This window comes from Nothobranchius furzeri, chromosome 12 (assembly GCF_043380555.1).
Source record: "Nothobranchius furzeri strain GRZ-AD chromosome 12, NfurGRZ-RIMD1, whole genome shotgun sequence".
In the NCBI taxonomy this organism is placed as follows: Eukaryota; Metazoa; Chordata; class Actinopteri; order Cyprinodontiformes; family Nothobranchiidae; genus Nothobranchius; species Nothobranchius furzeri.
Window position 1 is genome coordinate 54,871,339 of NC_091752.1, and position 25,311 is coordinate 54,896,649.

Sequence of the window (25,311 nt, forward strand, 5' to 3'; positions counted from 1 at the left end):
AAGTTGAATAATTTCATAAAAAGAACATTTTTTCCAAGCTCATCCATGCGCATCAGTGTGCGTCGGGGTAATTCTTTCAAAACAGCCAGCATCCTTGAGTTTATCCATCAAAATACAGTCAAATGGAAATATCTGTAACCTGCCATTTAACTGTTTTGCCTTCTTGTGAAGATTGTTGCAAAGAGAAACAACTAAACTTGATTAACCCCAGAGCCACGCGCAATGCGCTGTACGTCGTGACTGTAAATGAGGGGAAATGATTTAATCTGATCATTTTCTTTTCAACATGGTTTAATGTAAAGTTTCATTCAGTACAAACTTTAGTCGCACCAATCTAACGAGACAGAGCCTGGATTTGTATTCTGAACAGTTTAAACATGTTTAAAACGGAGACATGCGTGACGCGTCTAAAATTCGCACCTGCTCCGCTGTTATGGAAATTAAACTAACAAGGTGAATAACATCAAATTACTTTAGGCACAGACAACATCTCCCACACTTTTGAAAATCTTGCAACGCGCCTGGTCGCTCGTGTACGTCAAAGTTATCTTTCATAAGAAGATAATCAATAAAACGATTTATATAAAGATGATCCAGAAGTTGTAGCCCGTCTCTGCCTACAATATTTAGATATTTTTCACCCTGTTGGTGGTTTTACTGAGCAGGTGCCACTTTTGTCATACGTTCCTTTTAAAAACATGTTTAGACTGTTCAGAATACAAATCCAGGCTCTCAGAACCAGAGCGCATGTGAGAAGGTTCCTCCCACTGAAGCGAGTGTTTTCCAAACCCTGTCTCTCAGAGACTTGTCACTTAGAAAATGTTCCCTGGTTATGAAACTTTGGCTGAATAGTGCTTGTTCCTGTCTCCAATGTGGCGACGCATCCAGGAGCCGTCTGAGGAGAATCACAGAATCTGACATCCTCCAGCTCAGGAGGCGCATATGATTACGCACAAGCGTGACGCGTCAACCCGGTCTCACAGTAAGACCGGGTTGGACCTGTTCAGGTTTACGCAGACAATCTTTACATTTAGAATTAGCATACAGATGTAAAATTAATGCAGTAAAATATAAAGCTTTTTATTTAAATATCCATTCATTATTTTACAAGCACAGAGAGAGCCGCATCAGATGGATGGAAGAGCCGCATGCGGCTACAGAGCCGCCGACCCCTGTGCTAGCCTATATTGTCCCCAGCAATTTTTAAACCCCACTCAAGTGTATGGTTATTGTCCCCAGCAATTCTGAAAACAAACTGACGCCCTTGGAAATATATAATCAACATTGCTTAACTGAAGAATCATGATAATAAATCACAACGCATTAAGCGCCCACCATAGTCTTAAGACCTGTGTCTAACGTGCCCAAGTCCATACTTTTGAGAGCACCATGTGAGCACCTGTGTGTGTACACACGCTTGTTTATTTAAGGTTTATCTATAGGAGCGTCCAACAGAGAGTGTGAGGGACCACAGATCTGCCCCCCAAAGATGCGCAGGAGATGGGGGGAGCTCCAGGTCCCAGAGATCCAGGCGCTGCCCCAGAACACAGGGACCCCAAGGAGACTGCAACCAGAAAGGCCCCTGCCCCCCTCGAGAGGCACAGAGGATCGCCCCGGGGGACCACAACCAACAGCCGGCAGAGTCCCGGGAGACGTCAGCGGCAAGCCCACAGGCCCGCCCGCTTTGAGGAGATTCTGGTCAACCATCCGGCGCCTCAGGAGGGGAAAGTGGTGTGCTACCAACACTGTTTATAGTGGGGATGGTGTGCTGCCGACCTCGACTCGGGAGTTGTGGATCGGTGGGCGAACTACTTCAAAGACCTTCTCAATCCCACTGTCACGACTCCTGAGTTCCTGATTTCATTTGAAAGAAATTTGACTAATCCTGGTTCAGGACCCAGGACAGCGCCCTCCAGCTCTTGCCTCTCTATGCTGTTCAGAAGATCAGCCCCACGGAGAGGGGCATGCTGAGACTCCTCCATACCTGCCTGCCTGCAGACACCAGCTGCGACCGATCAGCAATCACCCCTCATGCCTCTACAAAAGGGAGCTGCTGCAGTTCACTCTGGGAGCTTCAGAAGGGGAAAGAAAGGAGTCAAGAGGGAGGCAGTAACAAGGAGGAGGCTGACAACAGCGAGAGAGGAGAGAACAACAGCACCAAAGACTATGACCGAAAGAAAAGAAGGAAGCAGCCCTGGGAGAGGAAAGGAAATTGGTTCCAAGTGACAGAGAGAGTTGGGGGAAGACTTCCCTATCCACCATCTTCAACCTGCCACGGATAAATCCCGAGCTGCCTGGAGAGGATCACCTGGAGCCATTGAAAAAAGGGAGAGCGTTAGATGCTAGCTCCTTGCTGAGCCGTAGTTGCTGGACTGATTTTTTTTAATTCTTTTAGGATTGGATTACTAAGTCGGACCTCTGCCCTTTTGTTCAGTGTGCCATTTCAGAGTTTATTTACAGAGACACCTTTTGTTAATAAAATTCATGTACAGTAATACGTAGTCCCCTAATTTTGCTCCCACCTCACTTGAGTTGCCCCTCCTGGTAATTCCTAGGCCAGGAGGGGTGTAACGCCACCGACACGTGTTCCAGTGAGGAAGCAGGGTTCGGGGACTTTGGGTTGGGCTCTCCAGTCTCTGGTGTTGAGATCACTGAGGTGGTCAAAAAGCTCCTTGGTGGCAAGACTCTGGGGGTGGATGAGCCTCTGGATGTTATGATTGTGCATAAACCTATTTTCTTATTGTGACTAAAATAGCTCATCCAACAGGGAGAAGACCTAAAGGTAGACCCAGGACACGATGGAGAGACTATCTCATGGCTGGCCAGGGATCACCTTAGGATTCCCCCGGAGGAACTGGTCCAAGTGTCTGGGGAAAGGGAAGCCTGGGCCTCCCTGCTAAGACTACTTCCCCCGCGACCCAACCATGGATAAGCGGCCAAAGATGGATGGATGGATGGATGGATAGACGGATAGTTTTATTTGTGTTTAGAACATGTAGCCCAGGCTCTGCAGTCTTTTTAGAGGTGCAGCTTGAAATTATTTTAGTTCCGTTTTGTTTTGTCTATATGATGTACATGGTTGGTATGTTTACTGTATGTCATATTTTTTAATCGTCTTTTTAAAATGATAATTCATTAATTGTATTTAATGCATTAAATTGCCATATATAAACCCTACCAAAAACCATTTTTATCAAATAAAAATAAACTTTTAGCAAAAGTAATCACAATATATGCATAAGAAACCTAGAATCCTCTAAAGGTAAAATGTAGGGGAAAAAAAAACATTTTTAAAACATTCTCCTACATGCTCACTCAAAGTTTCTTGCACAACATTTAGTTTGTTGTGCAAGAAAAGTTTCTGGTGCTCGCAGAAAACGTTGTGTTGCAAACAGCAAAAGGTAAAGGTCTGTGTGTGGACTGTGAATTTAGATGAGCCTAAAATGATTTAGTATATCATACTGCGCACACGCACACACACACACACACACACACACACACAGCTCTACAATCTGTAACAGTACGTAAACATTTAGCTTCAAGAAAGACACTTTAAGACCACGAAGATCTGCTTTATGTGTAAAAACAATCTTGTTGGAGGAACTCAAGGATGTTCTCACATCAGCTTCAATTCAGGCTTTTCTAGATTATTTAGAATAAATGGTAAAAGAACTGGGGTGAGTCAAACTCAGTGGCTGCATGACCCACTTTCAACTTTAAACAGTTAACTGACGGATATCTCGACATTCTCCTTTGTAATTTACACAACTGTCACTCAGAAGTGTTTGAGCTGTCCCTGTGCAGCTGCGGCAAGGCAGGCCCAAACCATGATAATACTGCCACTGTTGTACCCAGGACATGTACAGCATGCACTTAAGCCAGTATCATATATAACCCCAACTGTTCTCTGATTCGTACAAAACAGCAGATTTTACTGCTATTGTGTTTCTCTTTATTAAAATCCACGTGTTTTCTTTCTGATCCGTTGTTTGTTGTTATTCCGTGTCCTTCTGATGTTGAACTCATCAATGTTAATCTTTATTAGAGTTCTTTTGATGTTTCCTGTGTAAACCCACACCCTAGGTTCTGTTCGAACCCTTTTGAAAATGCCTACTAGCCTGATGAGTTTCTATAAATCCTTTTCTACGTTTCCACAATCATAGTTTTACCCACGATTCACACATTTTGAAGCACAGACTGTGAAGACGAGTGCAGTTTAAATAAAACCGTCACACACAGTGCCATCTCACTGTCAAGATGAACTCTGAATCATTTAAGGCGACTCAGAAACTCTGAGAGCGGGGGAGTTTGCAAACTTCTAATGCAGAATAATGTACTTTTGTTTAGGTGTATGATTTATTCAAACGGTCTAAGAGACTAGGAAGAAAAATGTGTAAAACAATAAAATGTAGGACAGTGAATGCATAAGCTAAGTGTTAGGATACTCGTTAGAGGATGAGGATGAATAGATGTTTGTAATTTCAGTCCCAAATAAACAGGAGCCTGAATACCTGCTCTCTATTGAGGTCATAGACATAATAAGGTCTCTAGTTTAGGCAATGAACATGTTTTAAGTGGAACATGAGCTGCATTGGAGACGGGACTTTATAGTAAAGCCTATAAAATCAGCACAGTGTGAATTTTGGGCATTTGTATACTTTGCCCTGAAAGTATCAGAAACAAATGTTGTTCTGTAATTCACTTTTTTGCTCTGGTATTTACTACTATTTATCTTTATTATTGTCTCCACTGAACCGTGAATGAGTGGAAAATTGTTTTTTCCCACTCGGAGCTGCCGCCTTAAACGTGCAAAGTGTAACAAACAGTCAACTCAGGCTTTCAAATGCTGCTGCAGTCACACACACCTCTGTTACGTCTTCCTCTGCTATCACTGTCACAATATGCATGTTATGTCCCATTGCCACGTGTCTGATTTACAGCCAGAGGAGTATAACCAGGGCATTCATTTAGCAGCAGGCTTTACTTATTCATAAAAGACCAGCACATTGATTGGGAAAATAACTTAATTAATTCAGAGATGATTAATAACGTAAGCAAAGGTGATTTGGGAGATGCTAATGCAACAGTGATGATGTAGATTTAATATGGAGTTAACTGAAGCAAAAGGCAAAGTAGTAAAAAAATTATGAATGAATCGTGTTATTTTCTTGTTTGTTTGATTTATTCATAACCTTATTTCTTGCAGTTTATTCTTATTGATCTGTTTATACTTAGTTTTTTAGATTTTATTCATCTGCTAATAGTTTTAAACGGGACTTTCTTTTGTGAGTTCCCCACTTTCAGAGTGTGCCCACTTCAATTGTGTCACTACCTAAAGCCACACGATGCAACTTTTTCATGTTTTGAAATCCTGTTCTTGAGCCAGTATGTGCTAAAATGACTCTTTACTGGGTTAACGTCACTCAGACCCCCACCGCCCTCTATGGCCAGAATATCGCACTTGCAACTTCAGAGTGCCAATCTGGTCCCTTTTGGATTTAGAAAAAAAGGAACTGACATACCGGAGCAGCAGTCTGCTTCCAGCACGTTTCCTGTATGTTTTAGATCATGAACACAGCTGACTATTTGTCTGATTTAGTGATGAATCGCTCCTGTAGACATTAAGGAAGGCTGGGGAGGCATTTCAGCTGTTGGATTAAGGTGTTAAAAAGACGAACGCACAGCGAGAAGAAAAGTTTTTCTTTTGGTTCTACTAAAAAGACACTAGGGGGTGCTAAAAGCAAGCCAAAACTGCCAATTGTGCCTTTAAGCAGTTGTCATATTGGGTAAAATAACGTTGAACCATGTGTGAGTGTGTATGTACAGTTTTTGATCTCCCATCAGAAACAAGTACTTCAACTGATAATGCTAAAGTTGTTTTAAAAAGCAAAGTGTGAGTGGTGCACGGGAAAAGCATAAAGTCCAACGATTAGGTTCTGTGATATAATGTTATGCCACTTTCAGAGCTAAATCATCGAGTAATTTCAATTCAATTGATGCCAATCAAGTGTAATCAAACGTTATTGTTCGAGTGAAGTTGTGAGTTTTTCTTGATCTAAATCAAAAGTCATCAAATTTAGGGGGATAGTGGTCATCAGGTGGTGGGGTCGTAACCCAGGATGAATGGCTCATATTTTATGTGCAGCCAATGCGGACATGGTAGGTAATCCATTTAAGTTTATAGGCAAATGTAAAAAGAGGAAAGTGGATGAATTGTTTTGGTTAGGAATTCCGTTGAAAAAAAATGTGAAGATAATCTTTGCAATAAAGAAGATGGAATTATACTTTCATTAAAATGCTGGCTTTGTTACACTGAGCTATTCATTTACCACAGAAACATCTTTACATGTTTTCTACTATCCATTCGTTCAACATAAAAAATTCATTTCAACTCAAGTTTATTTATACAGCTCCAAATCATGACAAGAGTCGTCTCAAGGCACTTCACATAATAAACATTCCAAATCAGGCCAGTTCATTAAGCCAATCAGAAATAATGTTTCCTATATAAGGAAACCAGCAAATTGCATCAAGTCACTGACTAGTGTCAGTGACTATACAGCAATTCTCATACTAAGCAAGCATATAGCGACAGTGGAGACGAAAACTCCCTTTTAACAGGAAGAAACCTCCAGAGAATCCCGGCTCAGTATAAGCAGTCATCCTCCACGACTCAAAACTAAAACTATAACATGAAAGGTACAATCTGCATGTACGATTCCCTCTCCTGGCTTTTAAAATCCCAGTTTTCCAAGAAGCACAAGTTCAAGCTTCCAGGTCATCCTTTGTCTGAGCTAATTTCACTGTAAATCAGGGAAAAGGAGACATTCGGTTATAAAGCCACTGCAGCACCATTAATATAGATTATTATGTTGAAAAATCCTCACCCCTCCAAATTCAATCTAATAAAACTCACTGTAAAACCTCTCTGGCACCGGAGACCTGGGATAAGGCTATTTACTGAGATTTCACAACAGTTTGATTTTAAATTAGATTTTATTGTGTTCATTCTCTTTCAATGTGAGCAATTAAGTCTGGTTACCGTAAACTCACCTTGTACTGGACTAAGTCTGCTCAGCCCTGGGCCTACAGGAAATGTCCACTGAGTGGTGAGGTATACTACAGACGTGCTGCCTGATTTTGACCATCAAAGAGAACCCCTGGAGTGTGGACATCTCTTGAATATTTCTTCAACTAATTAAGAATTCAGTCTTGCTTTCTTGGCCTTAATTTTAAGACCAGGAGCTTCTCAGAGAACGGCTGTGTGAGAAATAAAAGAGCCCGTTGTGAAATCTTTGCTTGCATCATCTGAACTTTTGCTTGGGAATTGACTAATTAATGCCAAATCTGTCAGGAAAAATAAAACATTTAAAGTTTGGCATTGAACTGGAACATTTTGCAGCACCCAGCACACGACTCGCTTACTTTTCTCGAGCTCCGTGATCCTCTCCATGAGGGAATTGAGAGCACTCTCGGTGCGTTGGCGGTGGGCCGCCGTCTCGTTGTAGAGCTGGCTCTTCTCCTCCTCCAGCTCAGCCACCTTCCGGAGGAGCTGCGTCTCAAGTGCCCCCAGACGCTGCCGCAGCAAATCGCGGAGCTCCGGTGGCAGAGGAGTCAGGGCCGAGACTCCTCCGGCTGACATGTTGGAGCTGCTGGGTAGACGCAGACTCTGCTGCTGGGAGGTAGAGCGCAGACAGGTCAGACACAGACTGAAAGATATGTCAGAGACAGATGTGGATGGATGTGCAGGGATACACAGATGAGACAAACATTAAATCCAGTTTCGCCTGGGTTGCTGATCGGATATTCATTCAGCAGCATTATTTGTGATACATGCAGCAAATTCTAAATGAAGACAGTGTGTCCCTGTGTCTGACTTTGATTGGCGACCTGCCATGCGCCCATGGCTGCGCTGGGTATTAAAGGTAGACGTCACCCAGAGTTGACAACAGGCTTGGTGACAGATGGTTTTGAGAAAAGGGGAAACAAGTGACTGCTACATAGGTGCCATCATAGCTGTTTTCTTTTGGATGGGTTCTGTTTGGTCATCAGAGCTGTGGGGCATGGTTTAAAACGTTCGAATGTGAGAAGAAAAGAGTTTCACAAGGTTACAGATGCAGTAATTAACATGCAAAGGGGCTGGGAAGCATTCAATATCTGGGTTTTCAAATGATCTAAAAAAATTCTGCAAAAATGTAAGAAAAATACTTAAAAAGCTTGTTTTTTTACCATTATTGTTACAATATAAAGATATTTCATTTAATTCATAAAGCACCTTCCACTACCTCAGCAGAAGCCCGAGGTGCTGAACACAAATACAAACATTTGATGAACAACATTTGACAAAAAAACAGCATCTAAAAAGAACAACAATAAAATGTCAATAAAAATAGTAAATCAGAATAATAAAAAACCTCAAAAGAAAGAATTTTAGTGCAGTGTTGCAGATCCCAGTGGTGAAAAGGCTTGAGCATAATAGTGTGTCTTCTAGTTTGACCCTTTGTTGATGATTATACTGATGATAAATGGAAAAAAACACAGTTTGTGTTTTAACCCTGCTCTTAATTAATTAATGAAAAAGTCTGGCCACATCCCATAGACAGAGCTTAGTCATAGAGCGGAATCTATGGTTGTCCGCACACAATTGGACAGAGCTAGGACCAATCAGAGCTCTGTATTCATCACTACAGAAATCAGTCAATGGGGAAATCTGCCATACACCGTCGTATCAGAAGAAGCAAATCTATCCTTTTTTTAAATTAAATGACAAATACCTCCATCTGCTCACGTCTTAAAGACACTTTCAAGTCTAAATCGTCTAAATGACGATGCACAAGCTGTTTCAAACGAGTATTATTCCTGAGGTTGATGTAGTCTTTGTCATTTTTCTCCATCACAGTTTTAGCATTAAAGCTACAATAGCAAATCTGCAAAACAAGCTAGCTTAAAACATGTTTTCAATGCTGTAGCCTGGCAAGCCAGACTAAACAACTATACTATTTAGTTTGGGAACGCACCATTGATGGATCTCGGTCGTGGGGTGGGTTCTACCGTTGCCTTTCAAATGATCTCCGCATACCACCGGACAATGAACAATGTGACACACTCACCGCAATGGATGTCAGTCAATGAGGCAGTCCGCTGTTGAAGAAGGCAAACATACATCCCTTTTCTAAACAAAGGACTTAAATACTTCTATCTGCTCCTGATTCTAATAAAGTCTATGTCCAAATAGTTAAAGATTGATGATTTCCTTTAAAGGAGTCTCCTACCATCTTTACGCAGATGACATCCAACTGTACTCTATGAAGACCTCTGCATGCCCCTTCGACATCTTACCCTCATCTTTGCTTAAAAGTGCTTTTCAGTCCATCCTTCCCAGCGTGCTCTCTATAATTAATGCTTCTCTGGTCTCTGGTCAGGTCCCTGCCTACTTTAAAAATGCTGTAATCCACCCGCTTCTTAAAAAAACGAGTCTCGACCCCTCTCTCCATAGCAGCTTCAGACCCATCTCTAAACTTCCGTTCATCTCCAAGATCTTGGAAAAGGTTGTGGCTAAACAACTCACAGCTGCTCTTGATGAACATAACATCTATGATAGCTTCCAGTCAGGTTTTCGTAGAGCTCATTCTACTGAAACAGCTCTTCTTAGGGTCTCTAATGACCTTCTGACTCACAGTGATGCAGGGGACTGTTCTGTTCTGGTCCTGCTGGACCTGACTGCAGCCTTTGACACTGTTGACCATCACCTGCTACTGGAGAGGCTCAGAGACTGGGTAGGCCTATCAGGAACTGCTCTGGAGTGGTTCTCCTCTTATCTGTCTGAGCGCTCCTTTTTTGTTGGTGCCTCCAAGTTTAAGTCCTCCACCACCTCCCTTACCCATGGTGTCCCACAAGGTTCTGTGCTGGGGCCTCTGCTCTCCCTCCTCTATCTGCTTCCTCTTCAGCACATCCTGAGCTCCTTCAAAGGAATCTCCTACCATCTTTATGCAGATGACATCCAACTGTACATCTCCTTTAAGCCCCATGAGATGTCTAAGCTGCAGCTGTTACACACCTGCTTAGACTCTATCAAAACCTGGATGGCTGGGAGATTTCTTCAGCTGAATGAAAATAAGACTGAGATCCTCATCTGTGCCCCAGACAAGCTGGTTCCCAAAGTCGGAGACTCTCTTGGTCAGCTTGCTTCCCACACCAAACCCTCTGTCAGGAATCTTGGTGTGACCTTTGACCCAGCTCTCACCCTGGATTCTCATGTCAGTTCTCTTGTTCGCTCTTCCTTCTTTCATCTCAGGAACATTGCTAAGCTGAGTCCCATTCTGTCCCGCTCTGAACTTGAGCTTCACTGGCTGCCAGTCAACTTCAGGGTTCATTTCAAGGTCCTGGTTCTGGTCTATAGGGCCTTTATGAACAAGCACCATCATACATTGGTGATCTTCTCTGTCCCTGCACCCCAGCAGGTCCCTGAGGTCCAGTGACCAAAGCCTACTGGTTGTGCAGAGCACCAGGCTAAAGGTCAAAGGTGACAGATCATTTGCTGCTGTGGCCCACAGACTCTGGAACTCTCTCTCTCTGAGCCTGATAGCAGTGGACTCAGTGGTCTCCTTTAAAAAGCAGCCGAATACTTACCTGTTCAAGCTGGATTTGGCATAACATTCGGATGATTCTTCCTCACTAGCTCCTCTTCACGCTGCTGCTTCTACCAATTCACTTTCTTGGTATCCAATGTTTACCTTTTTCTCATTCAGTTTTTTTCTTTTCCCTCACATTTTTCCTTATTCCAATTATTCATTATATTTTGTAAATCTTTTTTTTCTGTTTTGTTTTTGTGACGCGCCCTCAGATTTTTACCTTGAGAGGTTCTGTATTAAAAAAAAGTTGGTAATACTTCACAATAAGTGTCCCTTTATTTACATTACTTAGTTCTTGTATTTGTCCAAAAGCCTCAGGGATTATTACGGGTCAGTCCGAAACCAAGTATTGGACCATCTGGTTGTCAATCTCATCAAACAACTGCACATACGTGCTCGTGCATTTTGCTACAGAACACCGCAGATGGAGAAACACCCAGCTGCTACCACTTCAAATTTAGCACAAACTACTGGAGTCCCAAAAGGAAAACCACCATTTGAAGTAACAGAAAACAAAATACATTTGTACCTAGAAACAATGACTGGTGTTTAGCTCTCTCTTGTTTACTGTGGCAATGCTCGTTCCACTATCAGAGAGACATGGCTCAGGGAGGGGTGAGAGTGCTATGACCGTGTTTGTGTTTAAAAGCTAGCTTGTTTTGCAGATTGTCATTACAGCTTCAAGACCACCCAACAAACAGAACACTGTGATTGGCAAGACATTAAACTGATTAGGCCAATGGTAGACCTGCTGAGGCAACAATGGAGCTTGGTTAGATTGACTTGCCTTGGTCTAGATTTCTAGGCTAGATGTTGGTGTTATTTTATAGAACATTAGGTGAAGTTTGTGAACCACTGCTCCTCACCTTTCATATCACCATTTTAAATTAGGATAGTTTTAGGTGAACAAACGATGAAGTGATGAGGGGAATGATGGAGAATAATTTAGGTAAAATTTGGAAAAATATTAGAAAACTAAAAATCCAGCTTGAGTTCTGTATAATTATTATTTTTTTTGTATTTGCTAAGAAGGTGGCCATCTTGAATTGAAGTTAAAGATTAATCTGTTATAGCTGAATGTGCCATGACTGTTTCAATAAAAGGATATTAATTTCAAGATTTAATGAGAAATATGTCACATAGCTACTACATGCTCAGTTTTAGCTCATTATCCATAAAATTGACTTACATGCAGCTCTTTTAAGATTTGATAAATTAGGATGCACTGAAAAAAGGGTTGGCCAAAAAGGAGACATAATAATTTAATTACGTGTATATTTTCCATATAATTTTTTATATACAATAGGTACAGAAAGTATTCAGATCCACCTCAATTTTCACTCTTTGCCATATTGCAGCCATTTGCTAAAATCAATTAATTTCATTTTTTCCTCATTAATTCAAACACAGCACCCCATATTGGGGCTGTGCAGTGGCACAGTGGTTAGAGCTGTTGCCTTGCAGCAAGAAGGTCCTGAGTTCACTTCCCGGCCTGGGATCTTTCTGTATGGAGTTTGCATGTTCTCCCTGTGCATGCGTGGGTTCTCTCCGGGTACTCTGGCTTCCTCCCACTGTCCAAAAACATGACTGTTAGGTTGATTGGTCTGTCTAAATTGTCCTTAGGTGGGAGTGTGTGTGTGCACGATTGTTTGTCCTGTGTGTCTCTGTGTTGCCCTGCGCTGGACTGGCACTTTGTCCAGGGTGTACCCTGCCTGATTGCCCATTGACCGCTGGAGACAGGCACCAGAAACCCCGCGACCCTACGTGGATGGACCCCATATTGAAGAGAAAATTACAGAATTTTAAAAATTTCTGCAAGGTTTCACGTGTGTTGCACTGAGGAGAGACTTCCAACATGCCACTCTGCCATAAAGCCCTGACTGGTGGAGGGCTGCAGTGATGGTTGACTTTCTACAACTTTCTCTCATCTCCTGACTGCATCTCTGGAGCTCAGCCACAATGATCTTTGGGTTCTCTCTCACCAAGGCTCTTCTTCCCAGGTAACTCAGTTTGGCTAGAAAGCCTGCTCTAGGAAGGGTTCTGGTCATCCCAAACATCTTCCATTTAAGGATTATGGAGGCTACTGTGCTCTTAGGAACCTAATGTGCAGCAGAGATGTTTTGTAACCTTGGACAGAACTGTGCCTTGCCACAATTCTGTCTCTAAGCTCTTCAGGCTCCTCTGACCTCATGATTCTCATTTGCTCTCACCTGCATTATGAGCTGTAAGGTTTTATATAGACAGGTGTGTGGCTTCCCTAATCAAGTCCTATCAGTAGAATCAAACACAGCTGGACTACAGTGAAGGTGTAGGACCATCTCAAGGATGATCAGAAGAAATGGAAAGCACCTGAGTTAAATATATGAGTCTCACAGCATAGGGTCTGAACACATTGGGTTCCTGGAAGGAGTGGAAGATCATATGCCTCTCCCAGCTGTCCACTGATGACATTGAAGACGTGTGGATGTTTGTTCTGATGATCACTGGATTTCTCCTGATTGGAGTGGGAGGAGATCTGGTTTTCTGGAAATTTGGGAGAACGGGAGCGATTGGAGGGCAACCCGCACCCGCGGAAAGCACCGTCTGTGTGGAGACTTCACAGACTGGGACGTTACTCGAGGTGAATCGTAAGCTGGACAATGTTCTAGCTGCGATACCGGTATTAGTGCGCAAAATGGATGTCATCTCGGAGAGAGTCACCGGACGGTATGGACAGGTTTAAGTTTAAAACCCAAAATTGGCTTCACTGAAGGACTGGAAATGATCAGTTTAAAGACTGAAAAAGACTGAAGACAGAGAGGAAAATGATCTCAGCCTGACCCAAACAAATTTGTGTTATCTGAATATGATGCCCTGGTAGCCTTGAGCGGCGAGCAAATAAAACCCCCACAAAGGAATGCAGACAGATGCTGTGAAAACCCGACCCCCCCCCCCCCCCCCCCCCCGCCTTCGGAGTGGTGGACTTCAGCCTGGCGAGGTCAACAGCTGGAGGAGTCAATGTGCTCTTCGCTTCTCCCACGATCTCCCTCCCACCTGTGACTGTACAGTAGACGAGCACCTTAGATGGCTGCTCTCGCTGGGGGAACAGGATCCCAGCCCCCCCCCCCCCCCGCCTTCCTATTGGAGTCTCATGTTATGTTGTGTTGTCTGAAGTCTGTTGCATATCTGCTGAGGTGTTGTTTTTGCAGAGCAAAGCTGCCCTCCCGGTGGAGGGTAACTCTGAAGTGCCTGTTTTTCCCTCCACCTGAACCAATCCTCATGTAACCCTCTTATCTCTATTAAGGTAGCGCGACTCGGGTTGCAAATGACCACAGTCACCAATTCTTGTCATGTGTCTTGCCCATGTATGTCTGATCTCTGAATTGTGTGTACCGAAACTCTAATTTCCCTCCGGGATTAATAAAGTATTGATTGATTGATTGGTTTATTGACTGAGGACCATGTGTTTCAGTTAGTCTTTTTTAATAAATCTGCATACATTTCTCAAATTCTGTGTTTTTTTTTATATGGGGTGCTGTGTGTACATTAATGATGAAAAATTAATTAAATTGATTTTAGAAAATGGCTGCAATATAAACAAACCGTGAAAAATGGACAGGGGTCTGAATACTTTCCGTACCCACTGTAAAATCAAAGATCTACTTTTTAAGTAACCTGTTCTTATTTGACTTGTTTTTAGCTATTTTATCAAATAACAGTTGTAATTTTATAGATTTTAATGAAATCTTACATATAAATGTAATTTTATTTGGTTATTACTAGGGCCAAGATTCTTATTTATTTATTTATTTATTTTTTTGTTGCACGTACAGTTTCCTTCTTTTTTCTTCTTTGGATCAAATAAAGCACAAGTGACACGCCGGGGACTTTCAGCCTAAAAATGGGATTTGATTAAGGGTTTACTGAACATGCTTACGTTAGGTTTACACTTACTCCATTTGATTTAGAATTTTGATACATTACAGTTGAATTGATACATTTTACTTAAATATTATATCATTCGTTAGCTGGAGTTTAGCATAAATGAATACTTTTTCAGTGTAGTTTCTGTCTCAGACTGAATGCTTTATTAGAATCCACCCAGTGGTTCTCATTATTTAAACCAATATTTTGTTTGATTTTACACACACACACACACACACACACACACACACACACACACACACACACACACACACACACACACACACACACACACACTGGTCAACAATATAAACACAACACTTTTGTTTTCGCTCCCACTTTTCATGAGCTGATCTCAAACATTTGAAATGTTTTCTACATACGTAAAACACCCATGACTCTCATAATCCATCCCACCTCACAGGTGTGGCATATCAAGAGGCTGACTAGACAGCATGAATAATGTACAGATGTTCATTAGACTGCCCACAACTAAAAGGACAACCTGACATGTGCACAGTTTTGCTTTATGGGGGTGGTGGGGCAGAAAACCAGTCAGTATCTGGTGTGGCCACCATTTGCCACACGCAGGGCAACATTTCTGTCACATTGAGTTGATCAGGTTGTGGATTGTGGCATGTGGAATGTTGGTCCACTCCTCTTCAATAGCTGTGAGAATTTGCTGTCGTATACGCCGATCCAGAGCCTCCCAAACATGCTCAATGGGTGACCTGTCTGGTAAGTATGCTGGTCATGCAAGAACTGGGATGTTTTCAGCTTCCAGGAATTGTGTACAGATCCTTGGCAGGATCATGGGCAAGATCCGTGTTATCATGCTGCAACATGATGTGATGGTCATGGATGATGGTCATGGATGAATGGCACAACTATGGGCCTCAGGAACTCATCACGGTATCTCTGTGCAATCAAAATGCTATCAAAAAAAGGCACCTGTGTTTGTTGTCCATAGCATGCACCTGCCCATACCAGTACCCCACCGCCACAATGGGTCACTCATTCCACAACGTTGACATCAGCAAACCGCTCACCCACATTATGCCACACAAGCAGTCTGCCATCTGACCTAAACAGTGAAAATCGGGACTCATCAGTGAACAGAGCACCTCTCCAATGTGCCAAATACCATTGAATGTGTGTTTGCCCATTCAAATCGGTTATGACGGACTGCAGTCAGGTCTAGACCCCGATGAGGACGACGAGCATTCAGATGAGCTTCCCTGAGACGGTTTCTGACAGTTTGTGCAGAAATTCTCTGGTTATGCAAACCGATTGTTGCTGCAGCTGTCCGGGTGGCTGGTTTCAGGCGATACTGGAGGTGAACATGTTGGATGTGAAGGCCCTGGGCTGGTGTGGTCACATGTGGTCTGCGGTTGTGAGGTCGGTTGGATGTACTGCAAAATTCTCTGAAACACCTTTGGAGACAGCTTATGGTAGAGAAATGACCATTAATTCCATGGGCAACAGCTCTGGTAGACATTCTTGCAGTCAGCTTGCTAATTGCACACTCCCTCAAAGGTTGTGACATCTGTGGAATTGTGCTGTTGCATCAAACCGCACATGTCAGGGTATCCTTTTATTGTGGGCGGTCTAAGGCCCACCTGTACATTATTCATGCTGTCTAATCAGCCCCTTGATATGCCACACCTATGAGGTGGGATGGATTGTCCTGGTAAGGCAAAAGTGCTCACTAACATATGTAGACGGATTTCAGAACAGGTGTTTTGTGCATGTACGTAGAATAAGTTTCAGATTTTTGAGTTCAGCTCATGAAACAAAAGTGTTTTGCTTGGTGTATATTCATTCTCCAAATGCTTGCTGTAAATGACTCTCAGTTATCACGTCACCAAATCTTACTACTGAATGCGTAAAACTGACTTTTCCCCCCAATATTTATAGGTGCAACGGCCATCTTGAATCTTTGTCCCAAAAGTTAAAAAAAATCAGTTTTTGAACATTTGATCAAACTCTCAAACATTTTAAGAGATATTTTTTTAATGCACACATTAATAGAGAAAAACTTTTTTACTCACATTTTGCCTTTTTGCAGCAACAAAATTAATTTTAAAAACATTTCGTTCCAATGCTCGTCCAACTTAGTGGTACATTTTCATTTTCAAGAGAAAGTTCCTAGTCCTGATGCGACTGAGATAGCTGTGGCCTGTGAGAAACATCCTACTCCTTGTGGCCATATGGCTAATACTGCTTATTAGGCCTTACCATAAGAGATCAATAAATGGGTGATTAATATTCAGCATTATCACCTGCAGTATCCTTGATTTGATCAGGGTGTTACATTTCCAATAATGCAGAGAGCCAGATGGATCAACTATGCAGCAGTTTACATGAAACATCCTTGAATTGAAAATCAATCAAGCCATTGGTTGGTGATATCTAATGGGAGAAAGGCTTTCAGTTGACTATAGGTCACCTCATTATCAGTAGTGTGTGTGTGTGTGTGTGTGTGTGTGTGTGTGTGTGTGTGTGTGTGTGTGTGTGTGTGAGCTCATAAGCTGCAGAACCACTGAACAAAAACTGCATGTGACTATGACACATTCATCAGATTAAATTACATAATGTCACAGCTCTAGAGAAAATCTAGTGGAATGGTTAACTTCATGTGTTATGAATATTTAGTCGCATGACTGCAAAAATAAGAGTATACACACAGCTCATGAATGATTCAAGGAGCACTGCAAATCTCTGCAGCATGGCTACACCTTCACAAGATTTTGGTGTGTTTGTCTCTCATTGATGTTAGCCATCAGATTTTTTTCCTTTAATGATGCAAAATCTAATAATGACATGTCTAAAACCTGACCCTTTGATCTCGGATGATCCTTTGCAGTCAGAATAATTTATGACCAGCTGAATAAATCTCATTTTCAGATAAATCACTAATGAAAACGCAGGATTGGTTAGAGGAGGGATTTATGCGCAATCTTACCTCCAAGTTCTCCAGACGGCCCTTGAGGCTCTGCATCGTCTTGCCCAGTTGGTCAATGGTCTCGCTGGGGTCCCGGGGCAGGTCCCCCATGGTGTTCTTGCCGTACTCCTTCCGCCTGGAGCCCTGACCCCGGGTCTTACCCACCTCGTCGGCTGCCGCCTCGCAGCGCGCCAGCTTGGAGTTGAGCTCCTTAATGGTTCCCTGTTGGCTCACGATGGTCTCCTTCTGCTGCAGGATGGTTTCCCGGAGCTGGAGGATGGTGCTGCGCAGCTCGTCCTCCACAGGGCTGCTGCTCTGAATGCGGTTCCCGGTGGGGCCATACCCGCAGCCGGGCTCTGCGCCCGGAGGGATCGCGTTACACACGAAGCGGCTACCTGTGGCTTCTTGGCTGCGCACCGCGCGTCCGCTAACCAGATACAACAAACCAACCACTAAAGCTTGCATCCCGGTACACAAGTCCTTTTAGAAAAAGAAAAAGAAGGAAATAAAGGAAAACCTCAAATATCTCCACTTAATCCGCCTGTAAGATAAACTTTTTGCAGCAACTTACTAAATTAATTCAACACGCTTTCCATCAGTTCACAGTGATAGAAAATATAATTTAATGGGGAAATCCGCAGTGAAAAATCACAGTAAGTCGTCCAGTAATCACTTGGTCGGTCTTCTTCCATAAACCAACAAATCAACAATCTTTCAGCAGAAAAAACAAAAATAAAAACGAGACAACCAAGTCCTCTGATAGGAAAAACAAAAAGTTGAAGTCCAAGTTTCAGTGATAAAATCCTCTGAAGGTTCCGCAGAGGACTCTGTTCAGCCGTCTGTCCTCTCCGCTCTGTTGGACTGGCAGTGAGCGGTGCTGAACAGACAGCGACGACGCTCAGACAGATTATTATGGGGAGGCGCGCGCGCTGGCGCTTCCGCCCCGAGACGAACGCTCCGGTTATTCAGCCTCAGCCTACGTCATCACCCGATCTCAATAGGTCCAAGTCATGCTGTGACATATGCTTTGAGTTCACCGACTTTGTGCGAACTCGTTAAGTGAACTGAAGCTGGTAGACGTCAGACGTACGCAGCGCGTTTGGAAGTGCTGGCGTAAATACGGGATGTCTCATGTAGGAAACATCCGGATAATTGATGCTCTTAGAAAATACATTTGATTAAAAACTTTTCATTTTCTACTTTTACTTTGATGGTGCGTGTTTATAAAAAGAAAAAGGCTCATGCTTTTGGGGTATTTGTTAACAACCAAGGCTTTCATTTGTGCTGCAGGTGACATATTTGTTTCTTCTAAAGAGAAATTGAAATGAATTATTTCTAAACTCTCTGAGATGCACACCAGGATGGGGTGTCGGCATTCTTGTTAATAGTTAAAAATTCTGTAAATTCAGGGCAGATGATGTAAAGAGACAATGCATTCATTATGTGTAATGATAACATAAGTTCAATCTAATGAAAACATGTTTTACAACTTGTAGAATTTGTTCAGTTTAATTGATTTTTATTTCCTCTTGAGCATAAAGGACGTACATTTTTCTAAAGGTTAAAGCAGAGGTTCTGTTCATTTGTTCTCTTAAAAAACAAAATAAATAAAACTCTGTTGGTGGCAGTCTGGATTTAGTCCATAAGATTTCCAGATTATTAGTTTTAAAGTTAAAGTCTAGACCTTTAGTGGATTTTGGAGATGATAACATCTCACATGTTATTTACAGCTGTATGAATGCCCTCAGTCTAGTGAAATATAGATTAGTTCTGGTGCTGATTCATGGGCTAACAGCTGGTTTGCGTGCGGTCAATTCCAAAGAGAGTTGATTTTCCTAAAACAACCCTGTTCTGATTATATTTGAGACCGGGAATTGCCAAGTCTGTGTCTGCATTTGTACAATAGCATCGGTAAAATGCAGGAGTGTTTTGTAATGATCCTAAAGCCTGATTTATACTTCTCCGTGAGCTCCACAACGGAGAGACGCACACAGAGTTTCGTAAAGGTTTTCAGTTTTGAACTTCTGTTTCAGCAGCGGAGTGTTGCAAAGCAATTCCCTGCCAGGACAACAGAGGGCGTAGCAGTGATCTGTGGTATCCTGCTACCATAACGCTCATGTATCCGGTCACCAATAGTGTATTTACCTGGTATTTTTTTAAATGTGTTTATATATTTCAGAGACTTAGTATACAGACAAATCTGTCCGTCATTCTCCTCCACCTCTTCATGCGGTCACCACCTCTAAACCTACATTTCTCGTCGTTTCCATCCACGTTTGCTCCATATTTCGGACTCGTTCGCTCACAGGTGAATAAATGTTATTTTTGGACTTTTTCTGCGATGCGTTCTGTTCTGTGTTTGCCACAAAATATCTGTTTATGTTTTAACGAAGCTGGTGCTGGTGACGAATATACAGGAAGCTGTGTCCTGACCAATCACAAGCTTGCGTTCTCCATCACTTCCGATGGATGTTTAAAATTTTGGGCATGTCTCCCGCTGTGAGCCTATTGGAGAGCCCTTGCGCTGATGCATAATGGCGTTGTGTGTCTCTGCACTGAGGCAGACGTATAAATCAGGCTTAAGCCAGTAGGAGTGACCAAGAAGGTTTTTTTTCTACCCCTAAGAAGCCACCGCATATTTTTGTTTTAATTCAATTAAATTCAAGTTTATTTATATAGCGCCAAATCATGACAAGAGTCGTCTCAAGGCACTTCACATAATAAAACACTTCAATACAGATCAGTTCATTAAACCAATTTACTCTAATATCGGCTAAAAAAGGGTAAAGGTCAATGTTGGTCTAACAATGCTAAAAGTTAATTAGGAAAAAAACAACTCTGAAAATATCTCAAGCTATTTTCAGTTACCAGCAACTGGATGTTACAGTGAAGTGTGTTTATCTACTTAACTTACTGTGTGTGAATCTTCTGATGATTATTCGTAACTAGCAGCAGCATCAGCAGAACTAATCTCTATCTTGTTTTACCAAAGAAAGTCCTTTAAGCAACTTCCTTCATCAGGTAAACTACAGTTTATGACATTTCCACAAACACCCACTTCTGAGAATCTGAACACCTTAGTGAATAGTTGGGTCTGCTTTGGTATTAAAGTTTAAAGCTGCCAACAATGGAGCGTGCTAATGGCTGACTGCCTCTAAAGTCTGGATTCCACAGTACAGGTGAATTGTGGGTGTCTGTTTGAATTCAGGTTATTCTTTTGCTCTAATAATTAGGCCTAGTCCACACGTAGCCGGGTTTTTTAAAAAACAAATATCCACCCCTCCAAAAACTTGCATCCAGACCACCGCGTTTAAAAAAAAACTGTCCACACGTACCCGGATAAATACGTTGTTAAGGACATGCCAGACCTGTATGCGGCAGTACTTCCCCCGTTCTTAACCTCGTCCTTCGTCTGTGGTCTTCCGCAAGGAACAGTAATTCCGCTTGCAAAAACAAACAAGCAGAAAGCGCTTGGACAATTGATGGATCGGGTAGTGACAGAGCGCAGCTCTGAGGGCTTCCATGATGCCGGCTAGTGCAAACACAGGTCGCACACGTGATGTCAGCATTTTTTTGTCGCGGAAAGTGACGTTGCGGACCTTAAAACTCCGGTGTTGTCTGTCCACACGCAGACACCCAAAACGGAGAAAACGCAGATCTTCACTTTGGCCTGAGTTTTTAAAAAGATCAGTTTTCGTGTGAAAAAACCCCGTTTTCGTGTGGATGACAGGCCAAAACGTAGAAAAATATCTACGTTTTGGCAGATCCCCGGCTACGTGGGGACAGGGCCTTATTCTCTTCTATTTTCGAAACAAACTTTGCTCCTACACAGCCAAGAACATGGGGGATTTTGTTTTCTTTCCTCCAAGTCTTTATAAAGGAAAAACATAGAAAAAACACTTTTCATGTAAATGTTTTTTCAGTTTTAGAGCCCTCTTGTTTGCCCCCCCCCCCCCCAAAAAAACAAAAAACAAAAACAAACAAAAAACAAAAAAACAAAACAAAACTGTAACCCTAACCCTAACAACAACCAAAGATCTAAAACATGGTGTGTGGCAGACGTGGTGTCGACATTTGGTCCACCTACAACATCAAACCTTGAGCTTAATTTCTATCATTAAGAATTAAAATGTTTTTAGTTACTGATTGTGTGGACTGGCACCATGACCTCAGGTGATAAAAGGAGTTACTGTTTGAAGGTTTTTGTGGTATTTAGAACAGGAAACAACTACAGACATTTTTGAAAGAAAAAATGCAAAAATGGCTTAGAACCATGGACGTAGTCTTGGGGAGGACAGGGGGGACACATGTCCCCCCACATTTTCCAAAGTCAATATTTGTCCTCTGCACTTTTTACCATCCAAAACCAATATTACACTATATCAAATAGATAGATAGATAGATAGATAGATAGATAGATAGATAGATAGATAGATAGATAGATAGATAGATAGATAGATAGATAGATAGATAGATAGATAGATGATAGATAGATAGATAGATAGATAGATAGATAGATAGATAGATAGATAGATAGATAGATAGATGATAGATAGATAGATAGATGATAGATAGATAGATAGATAGATAGATAGATAGATAGATAGATAGATAGATAGATAGATAGTCATTTTTGAGAATATTTAACCACTCATGCTTATTTTTACCATATTTATTTGACATACATTATTACACACATCTCATATTACTTAATTTTAATTTGAGACCCAACTATGAGTCACCAAGATCTACACAGGGGGTCTTGAAATGATTTCCAGAAATCTAAATAAAATTTAAAAAACAATAAGAGCTGCACAGTGGTGCAGTGGTTCGTGCTGTAGTCTTGCAGCAACAAGGTTAGTGTAAATCCCTACCTGGGGTCTTTCTGCATGGAGTTTCTGTGTTCTTTATACGCACACATAAGCTCTCTCCAGTTTTCCAGCTTTCTCCCACAGCCCAAAAATACAACTTTCAGCTTGACTGGTCTTTCTAATTAGTCTTTAGGTTGCATGCATGGTTGTTTGTCCTGTGTGTCTCTGTGTTGCCCTGTGATGGGCTGGCAACCTGTCCAGGGTGTCCCCCGACTGTTTGCACCGAAGACTGCTGGAGATAGACACCCTCCACAACCCTGCGTGGACAAGCAGCTATAGAAAGTGGATGGCTGAAGTAATATTTTTAGAATATTTGTTAACTAAAATAAATGGTCATAAATGGGTATAAGTGAAAATGAGCTGAAACATATTTTTACATCCTAAACTATAGCTTTTGAAGCATGTTTTGTTAAATCAGAATTTAGTTAAAACCTTTTTAATCTGATGTACATTTTCTATTTTCACATTTATTCTAATGTTTTTGTTATTGTCTGTTTGTGCAGTGAATTTCATATTTAGTTTATGTGCTCACTAGTTTTGAGTGTCCCTTGGTGTTTGCTTCATTCTGGCCTGGAGACTTTCTGTCACCAACAAAATCACAAACATGACATGTTCAGGTCGTGGTCGGGTTCTGCAGACCAAGTGGACCACATGTCCCCAGCCATCTTTCACACCATGAACCTAAAACCTGTCAAACTTTAAAAAATATATATGATCTCTAAGTCTTTTCAAGATGGGATCTCTATTCCCGCCTCCCCAAAAAACAAAATGAGAAAATATTCAGAAGTCAAGCAGAGTACGCAGCATTACCATGCCGCCGTACAGGATGACTTGATGGAATGTTTTTCATATATTTTTGAATCTGCAGAAAAATGCTCGACAGCGACAGGTGAAGCCATTAGCTTCTATCTCCATGACAGCCACTGAAGGAAATCACAGCAGCTTTTGTTTTGCACTCCCTTCATGTATCGTCAAACCAAAACAAGGGAGCAGGTGTCTGTCAGATATCTGATGAGGAAGGTGCAAAATGAAAAACTTCAAAGTAAAATGCTGCCTGGCACAGATGTCACCGAGCAGTGAGACAAATTCTTTCCAAAACTGCCTCATCAATCTCAATTCTTCCAATGTTTCCCAGGAAACCCGGTGCTGTGGGACAGCGACAGCTCCCGCCATGTTGTGAAGTTTCAGCGTGCTGCCCATCAAATATCCTAACAGCTAAATGTCAGCTGGCATTAAAACACAGTTAGCGTACAATAAGCGCACACCGCCGGGCCTGACAGGGATGAACGATCAAGTCACTGCCAAGGAAAGCAGCTTCTAATACGACAGGTCCTCTGGGAAAAGGGGCAGAGCGTCACCATGGTAACTTTACTTTATCACAACCCTCCCATTGCTCCTGAAACCCAACCCTCCCCACCTGCAGAGGAAGCAACTAGCAGAGGTGGAAGACAAGAGGAGAGATGACAACTTTCACTTCAAAGTTGATGAGATAAAGTTGTTTCCTTTTATGTTGCAACCATTGAGCGCCGCAGGGAGGGAACTTTACGTTTTTAATCGCATCGGGGAGGGTTCAGGAGGCAGCAGGGATTTAACTCTTATCCTATGCTGAGTTTTCCCATCCAGATTGTTACATGTTAGAATGAGGTTGGTTCACTTTCTGCCTGACAGGAAGTGATCAGGAGCTTTTAACCAGTTGTGCTAATTCACAAAATAAAAACACTTATGTGATGAATGAGCCTGGGATACTCTTCGTGTTGAGTGGTTAACTTAATGACTCACATCCAGCTTGAGTAGCACCGTGGCTCCTAAAACCTGCAGAAACACTCCAGTGTTTTTAATGTTAGGATTAAAGATCTCTTGTTATTGTATTCAAAACGCAGCGACGCAAATAATGTAAGAAAAGCTAAAGTTACATTCAGCTCACTATATCACTCACTGTACACACATACTTTTAGTGTAAATCATTGCATATCATTGTACTCCTTCAGTCATGGGTGAATAAACTTTCATATTGTTGGATTTTTTCTGCGAGACGTTCTTCAGTCTGTTCTGTGTCTGCCGCTAAATATCTTTATTTTTATTTTTATTTATTTATTTTTTTGAGGCGGTGGCGGTGTTCTTGACAAATTTAAAGGATGCTGCATCCTGAGCTTTCAAAAGCGTCCCGGTCACTTTCAACGGATAGTTAAAAAGTTGGGCGTGTCTCCGTCAGCCTCTGCAAGCTCGTCGGAGAGCCTTGGCACCAACGCATAATGGCGTTGCGTGTTTCCGCACCCACACAGACGAAGAAGTATAAATTGAGCTTCAGTAAAGTGGAGCTGATGTAAGCACTGCAGTCTGCTTCCAGCACATTTCCTGCATCTTTTAGACCATGAACACAGCTGATTTGTTTTATTTAGTTATGAGCTGCTCCTGTAGACACTGGTGAAGGACGAGGAGACATTTCAGCTGTCAGATTAAGATGTTAGAGACAGACACACAGCGAGGAGATAGGTTTCGGTTTTATTTTCACTAATGGAACACTAGGGGGTGCTAAAAGCAAGCCGAAACTGCCTAGTATCCCTTTAAGACTTAAATACGAGGTTGAAGGAAAAACAAACAAGTGCCCCCTAGTGGCTGGCTGCAAAACACGTTTTGAGATTCACTCCATCTTTGTTTCAAATGTTGGATACATGCCTGGCTAATGCTGACTCCTGCTGATTTGTGGTGTTTTTATCTTGCTGCTGCTTGTATAGTTTTTCATACATGTTCTTTGATGTTTTAACTGCACCATGACGGTTTGTAGGTCAGCATCACACCACTAGTGTGCACACTCTGGCTACAGATAAACAACATGGCAGCGCTCAATACATTTGGCTTCACTGTTGTACAATGTAAAGAATGAGTCGTTAACATCTTACTTTATGACATAAAATGTGAGATTCCATAGAAATATGAAATATCAATCTGATGGATCTTTGAA

The 25,311-nt window shown here is 42.0% G+C and overlaps 1 protein-coding gene across 2 annotated transcripts in view; it reads right to left on the reverse strand.

Moving 5' to 3' along the window:
• Window positions 1-18,489, reverse strand: part of nptx2a (neuronal pentraxin 2a) — a 41,172-nt gene extending 22,683 nt beyond the window's left edge. Inside the window, exons 1-2 of one of the 2 annotated variants that reach the window (XM_015945718.3) lie at window positions 17,500-18,489; window positions 7,426-7,672 (exon numbers count right to left, since the gene is read on the reverse strand). In XM_015945718.3, the coding sequence (XP_015801204.1) occupies window positions 7,426-7,672; window positions 17,500-17,943 (691 nt within the window). In that variant the 5' untranslated portion in view covers window positions 17,944-18,489. Of the gene's footprint in view, window positions 1-7,425; window positions 7,676-17,499 lie in introns of both variants that reach the window. The other variant, XM_070542722.1, reaches the window with a different exon arrangement.
• Window positions 18,490-25,311: the final 6,822 nt, after the last annotated feature.